Here is a 20,347-nt window from a genome sequence, read left to right as displayed (position 1 = left end):
GATGGGCAGGGAGAGAAGGACAAGTACGAGCAGAATATGTCTCCATCCTAAGGACCGGGAGGGGAGAGGTGCTGGGAGCAGCAGGGCATGAGAGGTGCCAGGTCCATCCCTCCTCCCGCCGGCTGAGGCTTTTGCAGCCCTTCGTGCCCGGCGCTGCTCGGGGAGGGGGTTTGCGGGGCTGCAGCCGTTCCCCTCCCGCCCGGAGCCGGGGGGCAGCCGGCGGCGGGTGTGGGGGTCCCCCGCCGCCCCCCCCGCCACGGTGCGCTAGTGCTTTAAAAGGCTGGCAACGCCGGCGGCGGGCTTCCCAGCGCCTCTTCATGCAAAACTTCCCCGGCCCTCCTCCTCCTCCTCTTCCTCCTCCTTCTCCTCCTCCTCCTCCTCCTCCTCCTCCTCGTCGCGGCTGCGGTGCGCGGAGCGCGGCGGGTCCCGCCCGGCTGCGGCTCGCTCGGCTCCCCGGGCCGGGGCCGGGGCTGGGGGGGCTGCGGGCTGCCCCCGCCGCATGCCGCAGGGCCCCCCCGGGGTGCCCGCGCCCCGCCGGGGCCGGAGGCGGATCGCGGCACCGGGCAGCGGCCGCGGGCGGAGACGGGGTCGGCGGCGCCGCCAAGTTCGCGCTGCCCGCGGGTAAGTGCGGGGCGGCGCGGGAGGGGCGCGGAGCATCCCCGGGACGCCCGGTCCCCCCAAACCTTCCCGGAGGGGCTGGGGTGCCACCTCCTTCCGCTCCCTGCAGCCCCGCTGCTCCCTCCTCCTCCTCCCGCAACGCTCCAGCAAATTTTCCGCCTTTCCTTCCCCCCCGCGCTTTTTTTTTTTTTTTATTTTAAGGGGGGCTGCGACGGCGGGGGCTGCAGCAGGGAGCGCCCCCCGAGCCCTAGCCCGTTCTCCACCCCGGCTGCCCCCCACCCTGCCGCGGCAGCTCCCCGGCTCCCCCCTCTCCCACTCATTGCATCGGTCACAGTTGTGGGGCTGCGGAGCGCTGCCCCTCGCCTCCCCGCAGCACCGCCTGCGCCCCGCTGAATCCCACCGTGGGGGGCACGGGGGGACACCCCCCGCCCCAGTCCCCACGCCTGCTGCCTTTGTCCCCAGAGATGCCCATGGCCCCAGCGTGGGCTGCGGGAGGTGAGCTGGGGGGCTCGTCCGGCTGGGAAGGGGGTTGGGGCAGGAGGCACCGGACAGGGGCTGCTGGCTGTGGCCGCAGGCGGGTGGCTGCCCTGCCGTCCCCTCGCCGCAGCGGGCAGGGCCCGCAGAGCCCGCCGCAGGGCAGGGCAGGGGGAGAGGGAGCCAGTGCCTTGCCCAGGGCAGCGGGAAGGGGCTGCCCCTTCGAGCTTGGAGGGGCTTTGGGCGGTAAGATCCTTTCCCAGAGCTGTGGCGGCATCCCCGGTTCGGGGCATGGAGCCCCGCTCTGTGCAGACACACGCTCCCGGGTTTGTTTTCCTCTCCCGAGCGCTCTCCCGCTCCTCGGCGCTTTTTGGGAGAGCGGATCTGTGTGGCTTCGGGAGCCGCTGGGGAAGTTGGCAGCCGTGGGAAAAAAACGGAGAACTCTCTCACCGCCTGTCTAGGCGCATCCCTGCCACCCTCCTCCTCCTGGTGCGATGAGTTCGCTGTGCTCTGCTAGCTGGGTTATTTGTCTGTGGGCTGCTTCGGGTTTGGGGGGATGCCCGCTGCCTTCAGCGGCAGCTGTGACGGAGAGGCTGCGGAGTGAGTCATTGCCATCGCCACCACCGGGTGACCTGTGGCTTGGGGCTTGGCGGGGGGATGGCACGAAGCAGGGCTGGAGTGACCGGAGGAGCTCACCGGCACTGGCCACTCGCCCGAGGCAGGGCCCGGGGAGGGAGAGAACTGAGTCGATCTGTTGAATGCAGTGAGGAGCTCGGGAAAATGCCAAGAGAAGTGCCAAAAGAAAAAAAAAAAAGCTCATTTCCTTCCCTCCCTTCGCTCCCTGTAAGCAGGGATTTATCTGCACCAGTGCAGCAGGCAGGGGATGCGGGGGGATGTGCTGGGCACGGCTCCAGCTGGGGGGAGAGTTGGGGTGAGACCATCCTCCCTGTGACCTGCTGCCCCCGTGCTGAGAGCCGCGGTCCGATGGGATGTGCAGAAATCCTGGCTGCTTTTGGCCAGCGTGGCCGACCGAGCTGGGGGGACACAGTGCTGGGGGCCGTGGCAAACGTGGTCCATCTTTGTGGGGGTGGTGGGTCCCCGTGAGCAGCAGCAGGCTCCAGCTGCCCCAGGCTGGGGGGGCACAGGCAAGCCTGTTTTGGGGAGGGCAGCAGGCGCTGGGCTAGTGGTGCTGAGCTGCACCCCAGGGTGTCGAGGCAGCAGAGAGGGAGCTTCAAGGGGATCTTACAGCGGGAATTGAAGCTTGGGCACAGCTGTGGTCCAGCCCTGCATCCCGGGGGCCAGCATCGCCCTGCAGAGGAGCCTGCTGGCTCCCCAAAAAAGGGTGTCACGTGCTTCAACTTTGGCATCAGGCAGGAGGAGGATGGATTTGTCAGCTCAGCCACCCCCTTCCAGCTCTTCCCAGAAAGGCAATGGCTTGAAGCTGTGGCAGGTCCTAATTATAACATACGCGAACCCGCTCCCACCGCCCTCCCCGGCTTCGCGCCCGCTGCGGGCACCATCTCTTCATCTCGGGCTTCACATCTAACGGAGGCGTTTCCTCTGTGGGGAGGTCCGGTTCCCCGTGCCCCTGCGCTGGGGATGGCCCTGCACAAAGCCTGGCTCACGATGGGGGTCTCTGCCCCTGCCGGGGCTTTCCCGGGCTGGCTGCGGGCAGGGGCTCGTGCTGCCACACCACGGTCTCAGGTTGTAGGTGTGACGGGGAGCAGAAATGCTGGGCAGTGCCACGGGCACTGCTGGGGACTGGCAGTCAGGCCACGCTCTCACTCCAAGCCAGTGCTGTCCCAATTTGCAGAAGGTGATCAAAAATTAATTGTGGGATTTTGCTGCACGTGGCAGGAGTGGGGATGAGCGCTGGCTCCTTCCCTCCCTCCCTCCCTCCGGCCTCTCCTGGCTGGAGCTCTGTGCACGTTGGCTGCCGACAGAGACCCCGCGCCGCCTCCTGCAAGGTGAGCCGCTGCAATCTCTGCTTGCTCCGCGGCCGGATCCTGCTCGCCTTCCCCTCGCTGCGCCATCCGATCCTTCAAAGTGAGGGATTAGCCCTGGTCTGCTTGGCAGCAGGGAGGGAGGGGGAAGGAGAGAGCTTGCTTGGTAAATATTCCCTGGGCCAGCGGGAGCCTTTTCCTTCAGACTTTGGCATCCTTCGGGGGATGCTCCGGGGCAGCGAGGAGGGTGGCGATGCCCGGCTTTTCCCCCCGCGGGGCTCTGAGCTGGGCGCTGGCAGGACAGGGTTGCGGAGAGGCCGAGTCGGCACCCTGGCGATGGGCTTGGGCTTATGCAAGCGTTGCAATGTGGGTTTGTGCATCGATCGAGGGATTGCTGGGGGGGGGCTGCGTCTTGGAGCATGTTGGGTGGGTTTTGATGGTAAAATCTGGGGTCTCTGCTTGCTGCTGCCTGCCGAGCCGTGGCCTTGCTTTTCCTCCAAGTGAACGCTGGGGTACTTGACCTGAATACTTAAGGTTTTGCCTGCCGAGAGAGAACTTAACCTGGCGTCCCCTCCCTCTGTGTCTACATTCTGCTGTACTTCATGGAGCTTTTGCAATTAAAATAAACCAGGAGCCAAAGCGAAGTTCCCTGTAATCGCTTGCAAGCGGGGAAGAGCGAGTGTGCGCTAATTGGGATATTGTGCTGCGTGCCGGCTGGCCCTGCTTGCCGAAGGAATAGCAGGTGGGGAAAGAAACGGCCTTGATTTTCAAAAAGATGCTGGCGAGTTCGTGGCAGCCAGCATGGCAGAAGCCGTGCAGCCCTCCCGGTGCCGGGGCTGGGCTGGGGAGGTCTCCTTCGTGGTGGGCTGATGGGCGGTCGGCTCCTTGGCAGCCGGGGATGGGGTCGTGCAGGTGAGAGCTGGATGCAGCCTCTTGGCCACTTATTCCTGCATCTCCTGGACCATGTCACTAGCTCAGCCTTTGTCTGGTTTAATGAGTCCTGATGCAACTGGGTGGGCTCAATGCAAAACCAGTGAGTGCTCTGGCTCTGAACTGGGAGCCAGCGGGTCCTGCACGGCGGAAGGAGCCTGGTCCCGCTGCAGGCAGAGCTCTGTGGTCCACGGGAGCGAGATCTGCTCAAAGAGAGGTGGGATGCTCGAGCCACCCTGTGATAAGCCCCGGCTGAGATCCGAATAACTCGCCTCTCGGCTTTGCCTCTCAGCTTTGCCCGCTGCTGGCGGTGATAAAACCGCGGTGATTAGCGCTTAGCTGGTGCTTGGGTTGATGGCACATGAGACATGAACTCACCTGCCTGCAGCAGCATGGGTTCCACAGAGCTACCGGCAGTAAAATGACTCGGTTTTGACTGGGAGTCCTGCAGGGACCAGACTGAGGGAGAGAAATGGGCCGTTTCCTTCCTTATTTACTTATTTCCCCCCTGAAGGTGCTTTTTCATTGCTGCAAAATCCCTGCGTTGAGGGGCAGGTCTGGGGGACTCCAGCAAAGAGCCCTCCTGCGCTGTGCCAGGTCTCCTCCGGTCTCAGGGACAGCGCGCTCGGGATCGGCCCTTTGATTTGGGGGTCTCTGGGCTGTTTGTTCTTACGGCTGTGGCAGCACCAGGCTGGGGAAAGGAAATTTTGCAAACCAAACCCAGATGATGTGTGCAGAGGGAGCTCCAGCTGCCTCTCCTGGAGATGCACCAGCCCCGGGGAGTGACTGCGAGCGTTTGCCTTGGCTCCAAAGCCCTGGGGTGCAGACTCCCGCGGCAGGACGGGCTGCCCAGCTCCGGGGCTGTGCGTCCGGTGGCAACGCAGCTGGGGATGCATCCCAGCACCCGTGAGCGCCTCTGGGCTCTGTGTGCCCTGGTGAACCCGCATTGTGTCTCCCTGCCGCCCCATGGGTGCTGGTGCAGTCCCGGCCAGCGTGGTGCTTGCAGGGATGCGTGGAAGGAGCTGCAGGAAGGAGGCGAAGCCCGGGCTGGTCGGTCCCTGCCTCCGGGACACGGATCCTCCTCCGGGCGCTGGAGATGGTTTTGCAGCAGGAGCTCTGCGTGGCGCGGGGGAATTTTTCATCAGCGTTTGATTTCTCCTGCCCAGCCGAGCCCTCGCCCTGCCCCATCCCGGGGCCCTCCGTGGCTGGCCGTGCCAGCGCTGGCGGGTGGCTCGGTGGTACGGCCACCACGGCCACCACTAGAGGGGGGCAGGATGCCACCGCGCGGGACCGGCCCCGTGTCCTGGGGTGCTGGGGACCCGCGGGGCAGGGGCACAGCCCGGGAGCCGAGCGCTGCCCGTGGCCCCCTTGGCTCTCCCTGTCCCGGGGCAGCCGCAGCCCCAGCACCTGCTCCTGCGGTTCCTGACCCTCGTTAGCTCAGCCTGGCTCAGACCCGGCAAGGACTTGTGCCCCGGGGTCTGGACATCCGCTCGGTTTGATTAGTCCTTGCACCGCTCGCCAGATCGCGGATCTGGCTGTGGCACGGCCGGGCTGAGGGCGATGGAAAGGCTTGTTCCTCACTGACGATGTGCTTGTGGGAAGCGGGATGAAGATTGCTCCTTCCTTTGGTGCTGTGCTAAGTGCCACGCTGGGCATTTATCCCACCCCATTTATTACCCGCCTTGGGGTGCATACCTGCACCTGACTTGTTGCAAATCTGCAAATATTTGTTCCCCGGGGTGATGCTGCCCCTGCAGAGCTGTGCAGATGGAGCAGGAGGGCGGCTCCATCCCCTCGCTGCCCGTAGCACACGGGTAGGGCTGTTCCCCGCTCCATGAGCACCTGCTGTGAGCAGGTGCCTCCCTCCAGATGTGCATCTCCCTCCAGATGTGCAGGACTGACCTCACAGGAAAAGGGCTGCTTTGGGGAGGTGCAGGAGCCGGGCTCCCGGGGGATGCAGCGGCTGGCCCCGCACCTTGGAGGAGGGATGGGTTTCTCTCCTCCTTGCCCTTGAGCTTTAAGGCCGGGGCTCCTGCCTGCTCACCCAGCCCCAGGCGCTGCCACCCCTCCGGGCAGCACACCAGGGCTGGGTGCCTCTCCGGCACCGGTGGGACCAACATTTGGGTTGTGCAGGGAGCTGCGGTTTGTGTGCGGCCGTGGGGACGCTTGAGGCAGGTGGAGGGTGACGGGGGGAAGGGGATGCTCGTTTCCTGCCCCTTCCCAATGAGCACTCGGGCCGTTTGCAGCACAGGCTCATCGGGTAATTCAGGCTGCATCTCCCCTAATGATTCAGCGAGGGATTCAAACCAGCTCCCCCCTCCTCTCCCCATTATTTGTGCTTTCTTCTTGCCTGCCGTGATATTTTTACCTTCAGTTCGTTCAGATTATATGATCAAAGGAGGCACAAAGGGGAGAGAACAGAGAGGAAAAAGCTTAAAAGAAGAAAGGGAGAGGCTGTGGGCTCTGGGGGCACTGCCAGCTCCATGGGACCTGCCGTGGGCTCGGAGGATTTTCCTCGGAGTGGGTCCACGTGGTGACCCATCGCACCTTCTCTGATGGGCAGAAATGTTGCACCTCCTGGGGCAGGATGCAAGAAATGACCCGATTTCAGCTGGCGTGGGGCTGCGCGGGGGAAGCGGCATGTTTGAGCATCTGTGGGGCTCCCCATCGTCTGCCTCCTTGCCCCGGGGACAGCCTGACCCGCCTCCAGGCTGGAGCAGGAGCCGCTTTCCCCTGCTCCTCTCCAGCTGCCGATGCATGGGGTGGCTCTTGCAAAGGAGACGGGACCATGCGGAGGGTTGATCCCTGTCCTTGATCCCCATCCGAGCGGGGCCACGCTCGCGGGGGCTCTCCCGGCGGCAGGGCGGGCAGGTGTGGTGCCGCAGCACTCCCAAGCTCTGCCTTTTGAAGCAAAGAGCTCGGCACTGGGTAATTCTGGTTGTTTAAAAGCCCCGGCTGTCAGAAACGCTTTGGAGATGGGTCTTCAAGTGGCTCCGATGGGCAGGGACGTGCATAATTTATGGAGGTGAGTTGAGGCAAGGGCCCTCCTGGCTGGGCTGGGGTGGCTGCGGAGCTGGGAACCTCCTCTGCGGTGTAAAGGGGCTCGGCATGGCCGGCTCTGGTGGGCAGCACCCCTCGGGGCCAGCTGGGGATCTGGCCCGGCAGGCACAGGCTGGGATGCTGGGTTCTGAGCTTGAGCTGAGATTAATTTAAGCAGTTTCTTCGGTCTTGCTGTTGCAGCCCGTCCTGCTTGGGGAATGCATTTGCCTGCTCGGCTCTCCTCTGCTTTTTTTGTGCCTTGCATTAATCATGCGCTGCTCTCGCAGCATCCATCAGCGGCTGCTTGGAGACAGCAGGGACAGGCTGCAGGGGAGAGCCTTCCCCCAGAGGGGAAACTGAGGCAGGGGTCTGCGCTGCTCAGGCAGGGGCAGCTCTGGGGCACGGGGAGGGGAGCAAAGGGCTGTCCTGCAGCGATAGCTGAGCCAAGACTGTGGCAGCACCCTGCGCCCACTCGAGGGGTTCTGTGCTGAAAGTAAAAAAGGTGAAGTGAAGGTGCGCGGGATGCAGGAGGATGGTGGGAGGTCAGACCCCCCCCCCGCCCCCGGGCTCCCCCCGGCTGTGAGCAGGAGGCTCCTGCGAGGTTACGGGGCCGGGATGGAGCGGCTGGGATGGAGGGGCCGGGCAGAGCCCTCTCTGCTGGCTCTGGAGGAGCTGGTGCCTGCGAGATGCAGGGCGGGAACCGGCGAGCTGGGGCAGGACAGCACTTGGTGAGAGCAGGTGGGTTTTTTCCGTCTGGTGAAAGGACCAAATCCCCCCCATGCCCCTGACCGAGGGTTAATCGGAACCTAAGGGTGCCTTCCCCTGCGCCGCAGGGCTGCTCTTCGATTGCTGCTTCTCAGGAGAGAACCATCAGTGATGCCGATGCCCCGTGGCCCTTGGAGGGGTGTTGGGATGTGGATCAGGATGCAGTGTGTGTTCGTGGGCACAGCCTGCGGGCATCGCCCAGGCACCCCTCCCAGCGCCTTCACCACCGGTTTTGCCTCCAGTTTCCCAAGGGACCATTTGTTCCCTCCTTCCTCCCCCGCGGCCTGATGGCTTTTGCAGCCCGATGCTCTCGGCACGCAGCCGACCATCCATCCTTGCCACTTTCAATTTGAGCGGACCCTTGGGTTGCTTGCCTGGGGCAGCCAGAAAGCCAAACTCCCCCCGCAGCTCAGGCGAGCCCTCGGCGCTGCCGATATTTGCTGCTGGAAGCCGCTGATAACGGATGCTTGCAAGGAAGCAGCTGCAGGTTCAGAAGTCAGTGGCCCAAAGGAAGAGCAGCAGGAGCAGCAATGCTTAGGGTAGCGATTCAGATCCGTAACGCCGGGTTTAGGCACTGCCTGGCCGTGTCGTGTCCCGCTTAAGACACGGATCAGCTCAGAGCCCACTCGGTTTGCAGCACAATTGAAAAACCTGTTGGGAAACAGCCCCCAGGTCCTTCGGCACCTCCTTGCGTGAGCTCAGTGGGGCAGGGGATGGGGGATGGCTCGTGGCTCTGCCCCTGCCCCCTGGCAGACCTGGGAGGGGGCTTGGGAAGATTTTCAGCCTCAGCCCGCTTTGCTGGGGGCAGGAGCCGGTGTCTGGCTGGGCCATCGATGGGGACAAGGAAGGGGCAGGTGGGTGCAGCAGGGGATGCTCAGGAGAGGAGGGGACTGGCCACAGAGGGGCTGTTTAACGAGCACGTTTCTCCCCAGATCAGCTCAGGGTCTAAATCGAGCTCGGCTGTAAGGTGGCTGCCTGGTTCCCATGCCTGGCCTGCCCCGGGCAGGAGGGATGCTCTAGGGTGGGTGGGGACCAGGGCTGTGGGGGCATGCGGGGTTTGCCCCCCTCTGAGCACCGTCTTGGGGCCTGTCCCACCCCGGCAGCTCCTTGAGGAGGGGACAGGATGGGACAGGATGGGACGGGATGGGACGGGTCCTTGGGTCTCCCTCCAGCCCCAAGCTGGCCACCGACCTGGTCGCGCTCCTTGGGGCAGAGCGAGCCGGGGGCCCCTGCACCAGCCCCTCCGCCCTGGTGCTGTTGGGGCTGAGCCAAAGCTGCTGGCGTGAATCAAAACCCAAGTGAATCCCAAATCTTTCTCTTGCAATAACCCCCAGTGTTCATTTCTGCTGGGCTCGCTGATGAAAGCTCAGAATAGCTGATGTCCTCTTCATGCTCCTGCTTAATTTTCTCTCTCTCTCCTGTTCCCCTTCTCCCAAGGACTCTGGAGGAAGGACCTGAAGCTTTGCTTGGGCTCGCATCGCCGCCGCCGCCTCCTCTGCCCAGCGTAGCCATGCAGACCCCCGTGCTCTCCTGCAGCCCAGCCGCCCGCTGCTCCTGGGGCGCCGGCATCACCGACGGGAGCCACTGACGGTGTCGTGAGCGGGAGCACACCGGGAGCCATGCTGCCCGCCCGTGCCAGCCTCGCTCCCTGACTGCCGCCGGGTTCTGGGCCGCGAGCTCAGCTCCAGCACGGCTTTGGCGATGAGCGCGGGTTGTTTTTGCATGGAGCGTCTCTCCTTCTGCCTCCTCCTGAGTGCCTGGAGCTGGGGGTGGGCGCCCGGGGGTGCCGCCAAGCCCAAGGGCCAGGGCTACCCGCACATGAACTCCATCCGCATCGACGGGGACATCACGCTCGGGGGGCTCTTCCCTGTGCACGGCCGGGGCGCGGAGGGCAAAGCCTGCGGGGAGCTGAAGAAGGAGAAGGGCATCCATCGCCTGGAGGCCATGCTCTTCGCCCTGGACCGCATCAACAACGACCCCGACCTGCTCCCCAACATCACCCTGGGCGCCCGCATCCTGGACACGTGCTCGCGGGACACGCACGCCCTGGAGCAGTCTCTGACCTTTGTGCAAGCCCTCATCGAGAAGGACAGCACCGAGGTACGCTGCGTCAACGGCGGCCCCCCCATCATCACCAAGCCGGAGCGGGTGGTCGGTGTCATCGGTGCCTCGGGCAGCTCCGTCTCCATCATGGTGGCCAACATCCTGCGGCTCTTCAAGGTAGGGCTTGGCGAAGGGAAAAATACCCACCCTGTGAAATCACCGTGGGTGTTTTTGCAGTGTTTCTCCACGTGTGCCTCTTCCTCCATGGCTGGGGGTAGGCAGGAGCCGGTGTCTTTAAAACCCTTCTCCTGCCTCCCCCGGGTCCCCGGGGATCCCTTCCTCTATCCCCCGCTGGTGACGACACTTTTAGCAGGAGGATTTTTACCTCTTCTCCCCCGGCTTCGTGCCGAGGGGGGATGCTGACGCTCCTGGCGTCAGCGGGGCTGCGGGAGGGAGGTCGCCTTGCTGGGGGTGGATGGGGAGTTGTGCTGAGGATGGGTGGGGGTGGGATGACTCAGGCTGGAAGGGACCATGGGGGGCTCAGCCCACCGCCCGTGCCCCCCGGGGCCGTCTCTGGGGTCAGACCAGGTTGCTCAGGGCTTGGTTGTGGTGGATTTGAGAACCTCTGAGGCTGGAGAGGCTGCAGCCTCCCTGGGGGCTCCCCAGGGGGTTCTGGGGTGCAGCCCTTGCCCCCCTCCCCAGCTGTTACTTGAGGGGGCTTAGCAGGAGCGGTGTCACCTGGTGGGTGAGCCCAGGGGGCCCCTGGCCATTCTGCTCAGCACCCTGGGTGTAAGATACACTTTGCCATCGCAGAAGACGCCCCGGGCACCTCCCTGCCTGTGGCTGTCACCTGCAGACTAATGCTCTCGCCTTGCCTGCCTGCATAGGCTGGTCGTCGGGGGCATTTCAGTGTAGCCCACCCTGACCCCCTTATGGGCATGGCTCGCTGAGGGGGTGTGGGTTATAGCCCCAAAACGCAAGGTCACACCTGAGCCAAACGGCGGGGGAGCCGCAGGGTTGCTGCGGTCGCTGCTGGGATGGAGGCGGCTGTCGCGACGGGGTGCAAGGACGGCCGTGCCCGCTCTGTGCTCCAGCCCAGGGGACATCAGCCGGGCTGGGGACACTTGTCTCGTGCTGCTGGCCCCAGGCGTGTGGGGGGGAACGGGGCGCTCAGGGCTGCAGCGGAACGAGGGCTGGTTCTCCCTCCCGCTGTCTGTGCCAGCCGCAGGAAAGCCGAGGAGTTTATAATTACTTTCCCCCTCGCTGTGCATTTATTTATCCGCATCGACGTCCCTGGGCTAGAGAGAGTGTTTGAACAAGAGCCCCCTCCGCAGCAAATGGCAGGGAGAAATGTAAATACACCACGCACCCTGTGGCGTGGGAGCCCTGGGTTGCCCCCCCGGAGCGGGGTCCCAGCTCCGTCTCCCCTCCCAGCACCCCAAAACCCCTCGGTTCTGCAGGGCTGATGCCGTTTTCCTTTTTCTCTCCCCCCACAAGCTCTTTCTCCGCCGGCCCGGCGTGCTGAGAGTGCCGGGTGCCCTCCTGGGAGGGCTGGAAGCTGTTAGTGAAGACGGAAAAAACAGATTGCTGATGGAGTTTGATTTTTCTGGGTCCTTTTTTTAAAACGTGTTAATGTTCCAGGCGACGAGTGAGAGGGCTATTCAATAATTAAAATAATATAAATTAGAGGGAGCGGGAGGAACTTAAAAGCTATTTGCCGAGACAAAAAAGATTGAATGCTTGCTTTGGAGAGGAGGAGGGAGGCAGGCAGGCACTGGGAAAGCAGGCAGGAGAGTGACAGTCGGGGAGCGGGGGTACCTACACCCTTTCTAGGTTGGGTTTTTGGGTTTGGTTTTTTTTTTCCCCCTTTCTCCTCCAGTTTTGATCCCTGGGCAAGGCAGCCTTGACCTGTGCAGGGAGGGTGTCACCGTGCGCCACCCGCACCCCAGCCCTGCACCCGGGCATGGGTGCTGCAGTGGCTCGGGGAGGGCACCCACGCAACTTTAAAATCCAGAGGTGATCTCAGCCCAAGGTGCGGGCGAGGAGGTGCAAATCTGTGGCTGGGCAGAGGATGGAGACCCCCAAACGCCTGGGAGGGGAGGATGCAGGACGAGCTCAACCCTTCCTCGAGAGCCACGAATGCCTGTGCGTGGGTGAGGGGGTGTGCATGCGGGTGGGTGTGGAGTGGGTGCGCTCCCTGGCACCGGGATGTGGTTCCCACGGGACGTTGGGTCTCACGTTCCTGCAGCGGCGGGGGCTCGGGGGGGCTTGTGGGGGTGGCTCTTCCCCCCCACCATGACCTGAGAGCTGCTGCCACTCTTTGTTATTCAAATAGTGGGTTTATGGCAGGGACATGCTTAAAATGAAAATAAGGCAACTTCCATTTCACGCCGCCGCTGACCTTTAAGCGCGGGTGACTTCGCTCTGAGGTTCAGCAAAGCGTTTGCCTTCCCAGGCGCCGCTGCGCAGGCGGTTGCCTTTGCCCGTTCCCTCGGGAATGACACTCGTGCCGGAGCCGGAGCTCTGCCTCCGCCTTGGCCTTGCGGCACCGCTGCCCGTGTCCCGCGCCAGGAGCCCTCGGCGCTCCCCCAGCAAGGGGATGCTGGTGTAACGGGGAGCCAGAACGGGGGGATCTGCTCCCGATGCCGGGGAAGCGCCGGGGATGGGGATGCCTGCCTGGATGGGGCTCGGTGCAGTCTCCCTGTGGGCAGCTGGTGGGGGGAACCGTGGGGGTATTTCAAGTGTCCTCTAAGTACTTGGGTTCTGAAACCCCTGAAGTGGTTCTCCGGGAGGGTTGTAGCACATCCAGCAAGCGGCACAGGCACAAAAGCAAATAGAAAGTCCAGCAAGGTGAGGAGCAAACGGGTTCCCCCCGCCCGGCCCAGCGCCTGGCCGTGCGCTCGCACCGAGGGGTTGCAGGCTGGAGCCGTCCCCTCCCTTTGCCCAGCCGCCCTCGCCCCGCTCCAGCAGCGGTAGGTGGGTCGCAGCAGGGCTGCATCCTGCTGGGTGCTTGCAGTGGTGTTGCGGAGCCCTCGCTGGGAGGGGGTCACAGCAGCCCCCCCCCGTTTACGCCCCGGAGCTCAGAGCTCCCCCCTTCTCCACTCCCCACCCCGCGCACAGCGGAGGTGGCCGTTCCTGCCCCGGGATGCTGCCGTCCCCCTCCGTGGTCCCTCGTCCCACCCCACGCTCCCCTCCCTGCTCCATCCCCGCTGCCCTCCTGCACAGCCCACCAGCCCTCCCCCACCGGCGGTGAGCCTTGCCCCTCCCTGCCAGGGGTTTTGTCGCTCCCGCGCCACATAAATAAATAACGTGTCCTTCGTTAGATGCCACTGCCTAATTAAAGCTGTACATCAGTGGAACAACTTGCAGATGCGGCATCCTCTGTCCAAGCCGGTTTCATCACTCCTCGCAGCTCAGCCTGCAGAAAAACCTTCCCCCAAATCCCCGGTCTCGGCTCCTTGCGATAGCATCTCTCTGGCGTCACTGCGAGAGCTTTCTGGCACGCTCCAGCTCCTTCCCACCCCTTTCTGCTGGCTTTTCAGCCCCAGCTCTACCCCATTTCTCCCAAACCACCACAGCAATCATGGTGTAAAAGGAACCAGGTCCATCCCCTGCAAATGTGGTCCCCGAAAAGCTGTGCCGGGGTCTGGGGTGCGTTTTTCAACCCCATCCAGAAAGAGCTCGAGTGCTCAGCCGGGGTGAGGAGCATCCCCGGTGAGAGGATGGACTCAACACGTGCCGGACACTTTGAGGTGGTTGTTTTCTTCGTGGCAGCGAGCGCAGCAGCTCTTTTTAGCACAGGGGTGTTGTACAGCATGAATAATTCACCTAATGGAGGATGCTGCCCATTGCGTGCGTGGCGGGAGCTGGGGATGCTCCGCACCTGCAGGCACGCGAGGTTTTGCTGCCTGGAGCCGGGCTGCTGTGGCTGGAGAGGTGCGGAGCTGGATCAGGCCCCCGGCGCTGAGCCCCCCAGGCTTGTGTCTATTCCCCACCACGGGGGATGCCCCGAGGCTTTGGGGGCGGTGGGGCGGGAGAGAAGCTGCATTCGGCACCACGCTTCCCCACTTAGCGGGTAAATAACCTTCCTGAAGCCGGGAAGGTGGAAATCGGCCGGGGGACGCTCTGATTAATCACCCGCTCCTGCCACTTCCTTTCCTCGTTCTCCACTGGGTTTATTAAAACAAATTGCAGCTGCCTGGCTCCCCCGGGCTGCCCCGGTCCTGCAGCCCCCAGCCACGGCGGCTCCACCCTCGGTCCCTGGGCGAGGAGGAGCGGGAGGCTGAAGGCAGAGGGGATGGCAGATCCGGCGAGGAGCACACCGAAGGGCAGCATCCACGGCGCTCTGCACCCCGCGCTTTGCTCTGGGCTGGGAGCTGGTTTATTGGAAAAAGGGATGCAACCCTCCTCTGGCATCACTGGGGTTTCCTGCTGGAGCTGTCTCCTGGCACAGGAACATGGATCCACGGGCAGTTAAGAAAAAGTTTTGTTTTTCATCGCTGGTTTTACCTCTGCCCCCAGCACCCCTGAATGAGCCGTCTCCTTTCAGCGCGAGCCCGTGCCAGGGCTGGCCGGCAGATCCTCCCGCAGTGCCGCGCTTCCCGGCGCTTTCTGACTTGACAGGAGCCGGATTTATTGAGGGGACCAGGCAATCCGTGCCCGGCCAGTGTCAGCCCCAGCATCGGAGCTGCCTGATTTACACGCTGACTTTAACAGGCCGTGGCACAGGAGCGGGCAGGTCAGGGAGTCCATTGCTGCCGGCCCCGAGCTGTGTCCCCTCGAGCCTGGCTGTCGTGTGTCACCCCGGAGCGGCTGCCTTTTGGTGGCACCGGAGCTGGGAAATGGAGGAATTTGTTACTGGCTCCACGTCGTGTCGGTGCCGCGTGATGCCCGAGTGATTTGCCTGCTCTGTGCGGTAGGAGCAGTTCCCCTCGTTTTCAGCCGGGGAAACTGAGGCACGGAGACCTGGTAAGCAGCTCAGGGTCTGCGGGGGTGTGGGATCTTTATTGCTCTCCGAGGAGATGCCGAGGGCTGGATCCTGTCTTGGCGCTGGGCCTGATCCTGCAGCCCTGGGGAAGGGGCAGTGGGACGGGCTGCAGCTTGCTCTGCTCCGATGACGAGGGCTGACCGGCCCCGCTCAGCCCCTCGCTCCTCCAGCCCCTGCGGTGCTTTACGCTCTCCCTAATTAAAAGCTGCCGTCCAAATGGCTCGGTGATGGAAATTCTAATTAAATCAATTCCATCTTGTCGGTGAACCAGAGGTTTGCATAAGATATGCATGAAATTAATAATTATGGTTAGGGAATTAGCCGCTCCCGACCCCGTCTCTGGTGTGGGGGGGCTGGTGCCAGGAGCAGCGGGGTGGGTGCAGCAGCCCCTTCTCGCGGGGATGCTCGGGGTGGGTGCAGCAGCCCCTTCTCGCGGGGATGCTCCTGACCGGCGTGCGCGGCTCTGGCTCTGCAATGGCCTGTTTGTTTTTTCGGCTCCTTTCCTCGTGGCTGCTCAGGCTGATGTTCAGATTAATGGTTTAAGTTGGAGCGCTGCAGCCCCGCAAACCTCGCCTGCGGCCGCTCTGGAATCACTGCCTTTGCCTAATTCTCCCCAATCTGGAGGGGATTCTGTCCACCACCGGTGGAGAAAACGCTGCGCCAGCTTGTAAGCCGGTGGTAATGAACCGGGTATGAAATCAAGGTGTGTTTGTGGTGCCTTTGAGGTTGGTCACACTGGTCCATTGACCCAGGGGTTGGGGGGAGCAGGATGACACCCCCTGCCCCAGCTCCTGCCTGCCCTCTTACCCTGAGGGACATTTCTCCAGGTTGGGGGTGCTTCTGGATGATGCTGGCTCTGTTTTTTGGTTCAAAAAAAGGGAGGAAGGAGGTTTTACCCCCTGCCCTGGGGTCACTCCCCACTCTTGATGGGACAAGGAAGCCTTGGGGTGCAGCAGAGCTGGTCCTGCTGATTTCCCCACCAGCACCACGGTATTTATCCCAGGCTGGCGATGAGCCACCAAGGTACCGCTGGAGCCCAAATACATAGCTGAGATAAGTTTCCAGCTCCCCCTCTCCACCACATTGTCCTTCTTTCTAAGAACCTTGAATTCCCTGCCTGCATTTTGCTTTTATGGACCTAAAAGGACTTTTGTCTTTTATCTGAGAAAATAGCTGGTGCTGGGAGTTGGGCTATTGTAGACCAGGAGATCAAAAAGGCAGAGGGGGAAAAAGGCAGAAGTAGTCTATGAAACGGTCATTTGGGAACTGGTGTTTTATTTTCACTTCCATCCAAGGCAGAGGAGCGAAAGAGAAAAGCTCTTTCCATTTGTTTATTAAAATGCAGCTTCCAGCTGGTAGCCTGTAGATCAACAGGTATTTTCCAGGCTTCGTTTCCCAGCAGGGGTTTGAGCAGGGTGGGCAGCCCGGGGGGTTAAATCCCGGCGTGCCCCGGCCGTCCGAGCTTGGATGGGAATAGCTGGGAAGTCTCCATCGCCAGTGCCCTGCTGAGGAGCCAAGGGTCTATCCAAACTAAACCACTTCACAGACAAAAAATAATTGGGAGAGGATCCTCTGGAAAGGCAGGGTTGCATCCCTGCCCCCAAATCTCCTCTGACGCGGGCACTGCTGCCTTCCGTGCCTGCTTGTCCTCGTCGCACGGGCACGCTGCAGGCATCGCCCCCGCCCCAAGCCCCCGTGTCCATCCTTTGGCCAGCACCGCTGCAGGCAAGGCAGGGCGCAGGCGAGGGGAGCAGGCGCGGAGCAGCCCCCCCGTTCCCTCCCCAGGATGAATGATTGCCAGACGAGCGCCTTGCCTGCTGAGCAGAATTTTAATCGAGTCTCATGCACCGGCTCCCGGTCACAGATACCCGACGAGCAGATCACAGCCCCTCGGAAAGGAGCACAAAGCAGATTGTCACAGAGTGTAATCCTATTTGTGCCCTGATAAAGGTTCCTTCCTCTCCCTCTCCCACTTCTCCATCTCTCCCTTTTTTTCATCCAATATTTTGCAGGTGGGTAGAAGGGTGGCTGCTCCTTTCCAGGGCCCTTTTAGCATTCAGGTGGAGTCGTGGGTTTATAACACCGGTATTGCATTTAATAGAGAGAGAGGGGAGTGGAAGAGGGGAAAATAATGGAGAAACAAAGGAGAAACTGCGAGATGCAGCCTGGGAGCAGGAGTGGAGGGGGATGGAGTGGGTCGGGAGGGTCTGTGGGGTGACTGCTGTGCGAGTCTCCCCGTCCTTGGGATGCCACCGCCCAGCCAGGCTCCCAGCAAGGTGCCTTGCTCTTACAACACAAACTAGGATTCCCACAGACCCCAAACCTGCCCCCATCCCCTCCAAGCCCACCCAGGTGTCTCAGCTGCTGGGAATTGGCTGATCGCTCCACGGGGAGTGGTGATGGGTGAGGCCAAAAGCAGCCGGAGCTGATCTGGGCACCCCGCACGACTCGGGTGCTGCTGAGCCCAGGGAATCACTGGGATCCATTGCCGTCCCCCGCGGCTCCGGCAGCGTTTGTGCTCCTGCAAGCTGCGACTACCGAATTGTTCCTAACCGGGATTAGAGGGAGCAGGAGAGGGGAAAAGTCCTCTAAGAGCTGGGGATTGCTGCTCTGCGCCTGTTTGCCCCCGAGGCACGGGGTGGTTTGGCATCGGCGATGCCCTGGGCTGTTCCTCCTCCCTGCGCTCTGTCCTGTCCGTGAACGGCGTCTGCGGGAAGGTGAGATGGCCGCGGGCGGCCGGACCCTTCCCCGGGCTGTGCCGGTGCCGGGTAGGGCTGTCGCCGTCTCCGCAGCGCTGCAGGCACAGCGAGGATGTCCCGTGGCAGCTGGCTGAGCTCCAGCCCCTGTAATTATATTGCCGCTGCAATTAAAACCTCGCCCAGGCGCCGGGCAGGGCTCTGCCAGCCCTTGCAGCGTGCGGGGGGTGTCGGGCTGCACCCGGGAGAGGCGCGTGTCCCTGGCTGCGTGCGGGACGGGGGTGATGGATGGGGCTGCCGGGTGTTCGGTATGTCTTTGCTAGGGAGCTTCATGCTAGTGGGGAGAGCCTGGGCTTGGTAATTTAATAAGCCTTTTCCATCTTTGAGATAAATTAACATCTGTGGTGTGTTTTGGAGATGTGAAGTGCTGTATAAGTGTTCAGCATCGCATGATCCTCCGGTGCTAAATCATTCTAATGTACTGTGCGAGGTGCAGCAGCTCTGGTTCATTTAAAGTCGTTATTTATGGCTTGGGTGGCCAGGACCTGGTGGGGTGGGATCGGATCTGTCCTTCCTGGGGCAGGAAGCCAACGGGAGACCTTAGCAGACCTCTCCAAAGGGAGGCCTGTCGGGGCAGGAGCGTGCTTTGGTCTTTGGCCTCTCCCATTCTGGGCACATCCGATGCATGGGAAACCCTTCTGGGTCCTGCTGGGTGTCCCTGAGCTTCAGGTGGTCCCCGAGCCCCGACATCTCCAGGGGCCGGGCCAGCCTGTGTGGCCAAGGGTTGGTACCTGCTTTCCCTGGATGGTGCTGGTCCCCTTCGCCCAGGCAGCATCAGGAGGGCGCAGAGGAGACGCGTGTGGGGTGGGTTTGTGTCTCCTGTGCCCAGTTATGGATGGAAGTTACCAGATCAGAGCCTTTGGGTTGCCACCAAGACCCAGTAAAGCTGATCACCTTCCAATTTCTGGTCTCCCCTCCGTGAGTTTGCTGGTCCAGGGTGCTGTGGAGCATCCCACGTCTGTCTGGTGGCACGTGCCCCCACCTGACCCGTAGTCTTCCTTGATTTCCACCTCCCCCTCTTCCAGCGCAGGCCTTTGGGAGGATGGGCAAGGCGAGGGCATTGCAGTGGGGTGGAGATCACCTCTTTCTCCTGATGCTTTGTCTCCACCCCAGATCCCCCAGATCAGCTATGCCTCCACTGCGCCGGACCTGAGCGACAACAGCCGCTATGACTTCTTCTCCCGCGTCGTCCCGTCTGACACCTACCAGGCTCAAGCCATGGTGGACATCGTCAAAGCCCTCAAGTGGAACTACGTCTCCACCTTGGCCTCTGAGGGCAGCTATGGCGAAAGCGGCGTGGAGGCCTTCATCCAGAAGTCCAGGGAGGACGGTGAGCGGGTTTCCCCCGGGATGGGGGCTCCACAAGGGCTTCGGAGCAGCTGGGGCTGGAGGAGAAAAGGCAATGGATGGGGATGGAGGGGTGGGGATGGTTGGGCTTCTTGGCCTGAGCTGGGATGTGGTTGCGGTGCGTGAGCAGGGGTGGATGGCACGGTTTTGGGGGACGGTCTCTGGGCGGTGCGGGTTTTGGGGCTGCCCTGCTGATTGCAAGGACAACGTGGTGCCCAGCAAGGATCCAAGCTCTCCAGCAAGGATCGGGACCAGCACTCCCAAGCTGCCTCCACAGGGCAGGCTGCTTTATTGCTGCCAGCTCCTTTCAGAGAGCACCTCGAGATCCCGTTCCCTGCTCACCGGGAGACCTCAGATCCGCTGAGCCAGTGGCTGCCGAGCCGGTCTAACCCCCTCCCTCGGCGGCCGAGCCACAGAGCTGGGCGCGTTCCAGAAGAAAAGGCTTTTAGAAATGCTCCCGGGTTTTAACAGAAAATAAAGTTGGCACCAACACATGCTTCGCCCAGTTTTAGTGGAATTATCCCCAAGGGCAGGTGCTTTAACTTGTCTATAGGCTTCGGACAGGCAGAAAGTCCGTGCTCAGCAAAACTCTTTGGGAGGATTTGTCTGGAGCCAGAAAGCGTTTTGCTGACGGGAGCGCTGGGATGCTTAAGGGGGATTAGCAGCCTCAGGAGCGGTGGAGGAGCTCGTGGGTACCCACTGGTGGCCGAGCATCAATGCCAGGACCGGCCGGGACGGTGGGGACCCCTGGGTGTTGCTGTCGTGGGTACCTGAAGCCGCCCTGAGACCCCGCGGAGGGACCGGCACAGACCGGGGTCCCTCCTCGCTCCGGCATTGCTTCGCCTCCGCAGCATCACGTGCGAGGGGCGAGACGGGAGCTAAAGAGTGTATTCTGAGGCAGTTAACCCCCTGCGGCACGCGGGCTGCTGCCTATTACTGGCTTAACTGTATCTGAATGGCACGTTAAATTCTGGCAAAATCGGTGGGACACCAGCCTATCTGGAGCTAGTCAAACTGTGTTATGGCCTTATAAATGGATAAAGGGAATAAAAACTTCTAGGTGACGAGCTCCTAATCAAAGCCCTATAAATAGGAACAGCGTTAATTCTGTCTCTTGCGCGCGCCCTGGCACTGGGAACCGGCTGTGCTTTTAATATGCAGAGAAACCCATCTGGGGATTCAACCTGGAATCTGCTCTTCAGGATTTTAACTTGAAAAGCAGAATATTTTCACGGGGCTGCGGTTTATGCAAGGAGGAGCGTGTGGGGATGCTTCGGAGTAGGCAGGTGCGATGCTTGTTGCGTGGCTGGGCGCGGGACGTGCTGCCTGCGTGCCCTGTGATGGGGATGCAGGAGCGCACGGTGCCGGGGTGCCCGTGCCAAGCTGGGCTCGTGGCTGCGAGGGGACATGTGGGGTGGCGGGTGGGAAGGTGCCGTTGGGTATGT

General features: G+C 62.2%; 1 protein-coding gene across 2 annotated transcripts in view; it reads left to right on the top strand.

The window, feature by feature from the left end:
• The first annotated feature begins 406 nt into the window (after positions 1-406).
• GRM4 (glutamate metabotropic receptor 4) overlaps positions 407-20,347 on the top strand; it is a 51,005-nt gene continuing 31,064 nt past the window's right edge. Inside the window, exons 1-3 of one of the 2 annotated variants that reach the window (XM_054804105.1) lie at positions 407-621; positions 9,207-9,989; positions 18,669-18,885. In XM_054804105.1, the coding sequence (XP_054660080.1) occupies positions 9,471-9,989; positions 18,669-18,885 (736 nt within the window). In that variant the 5' untranslated portion in view covers positions 407-621; positions 9,207-9,470. Of the gene's footprint in view, positions 622-1,033; positions 1,114-9,206; positions 9,990-18,668; positions 18,886-20,347 lie in introns of those variants that run through there. The other variant, XM_054804106.1, reaches the window with a different exon arrangement.

This window comes from Grus americana, chromosome 25 (assembly GCF_028858705.1).
Source record: "Grus americana isolate bGruAme1 chromosome 25, bGruAme1.mat, whole genome shotgun sequence".
NCBI classification, from domain to species: domain Eukaryota; kingdom Metazoa; phylum Chordata; class Aves; order Gruiformes; family Gruidae; genus Grus; species Grus americana.
This window is presented reverse-complemented; position numbering and strand designations above follow the sequence as displayed.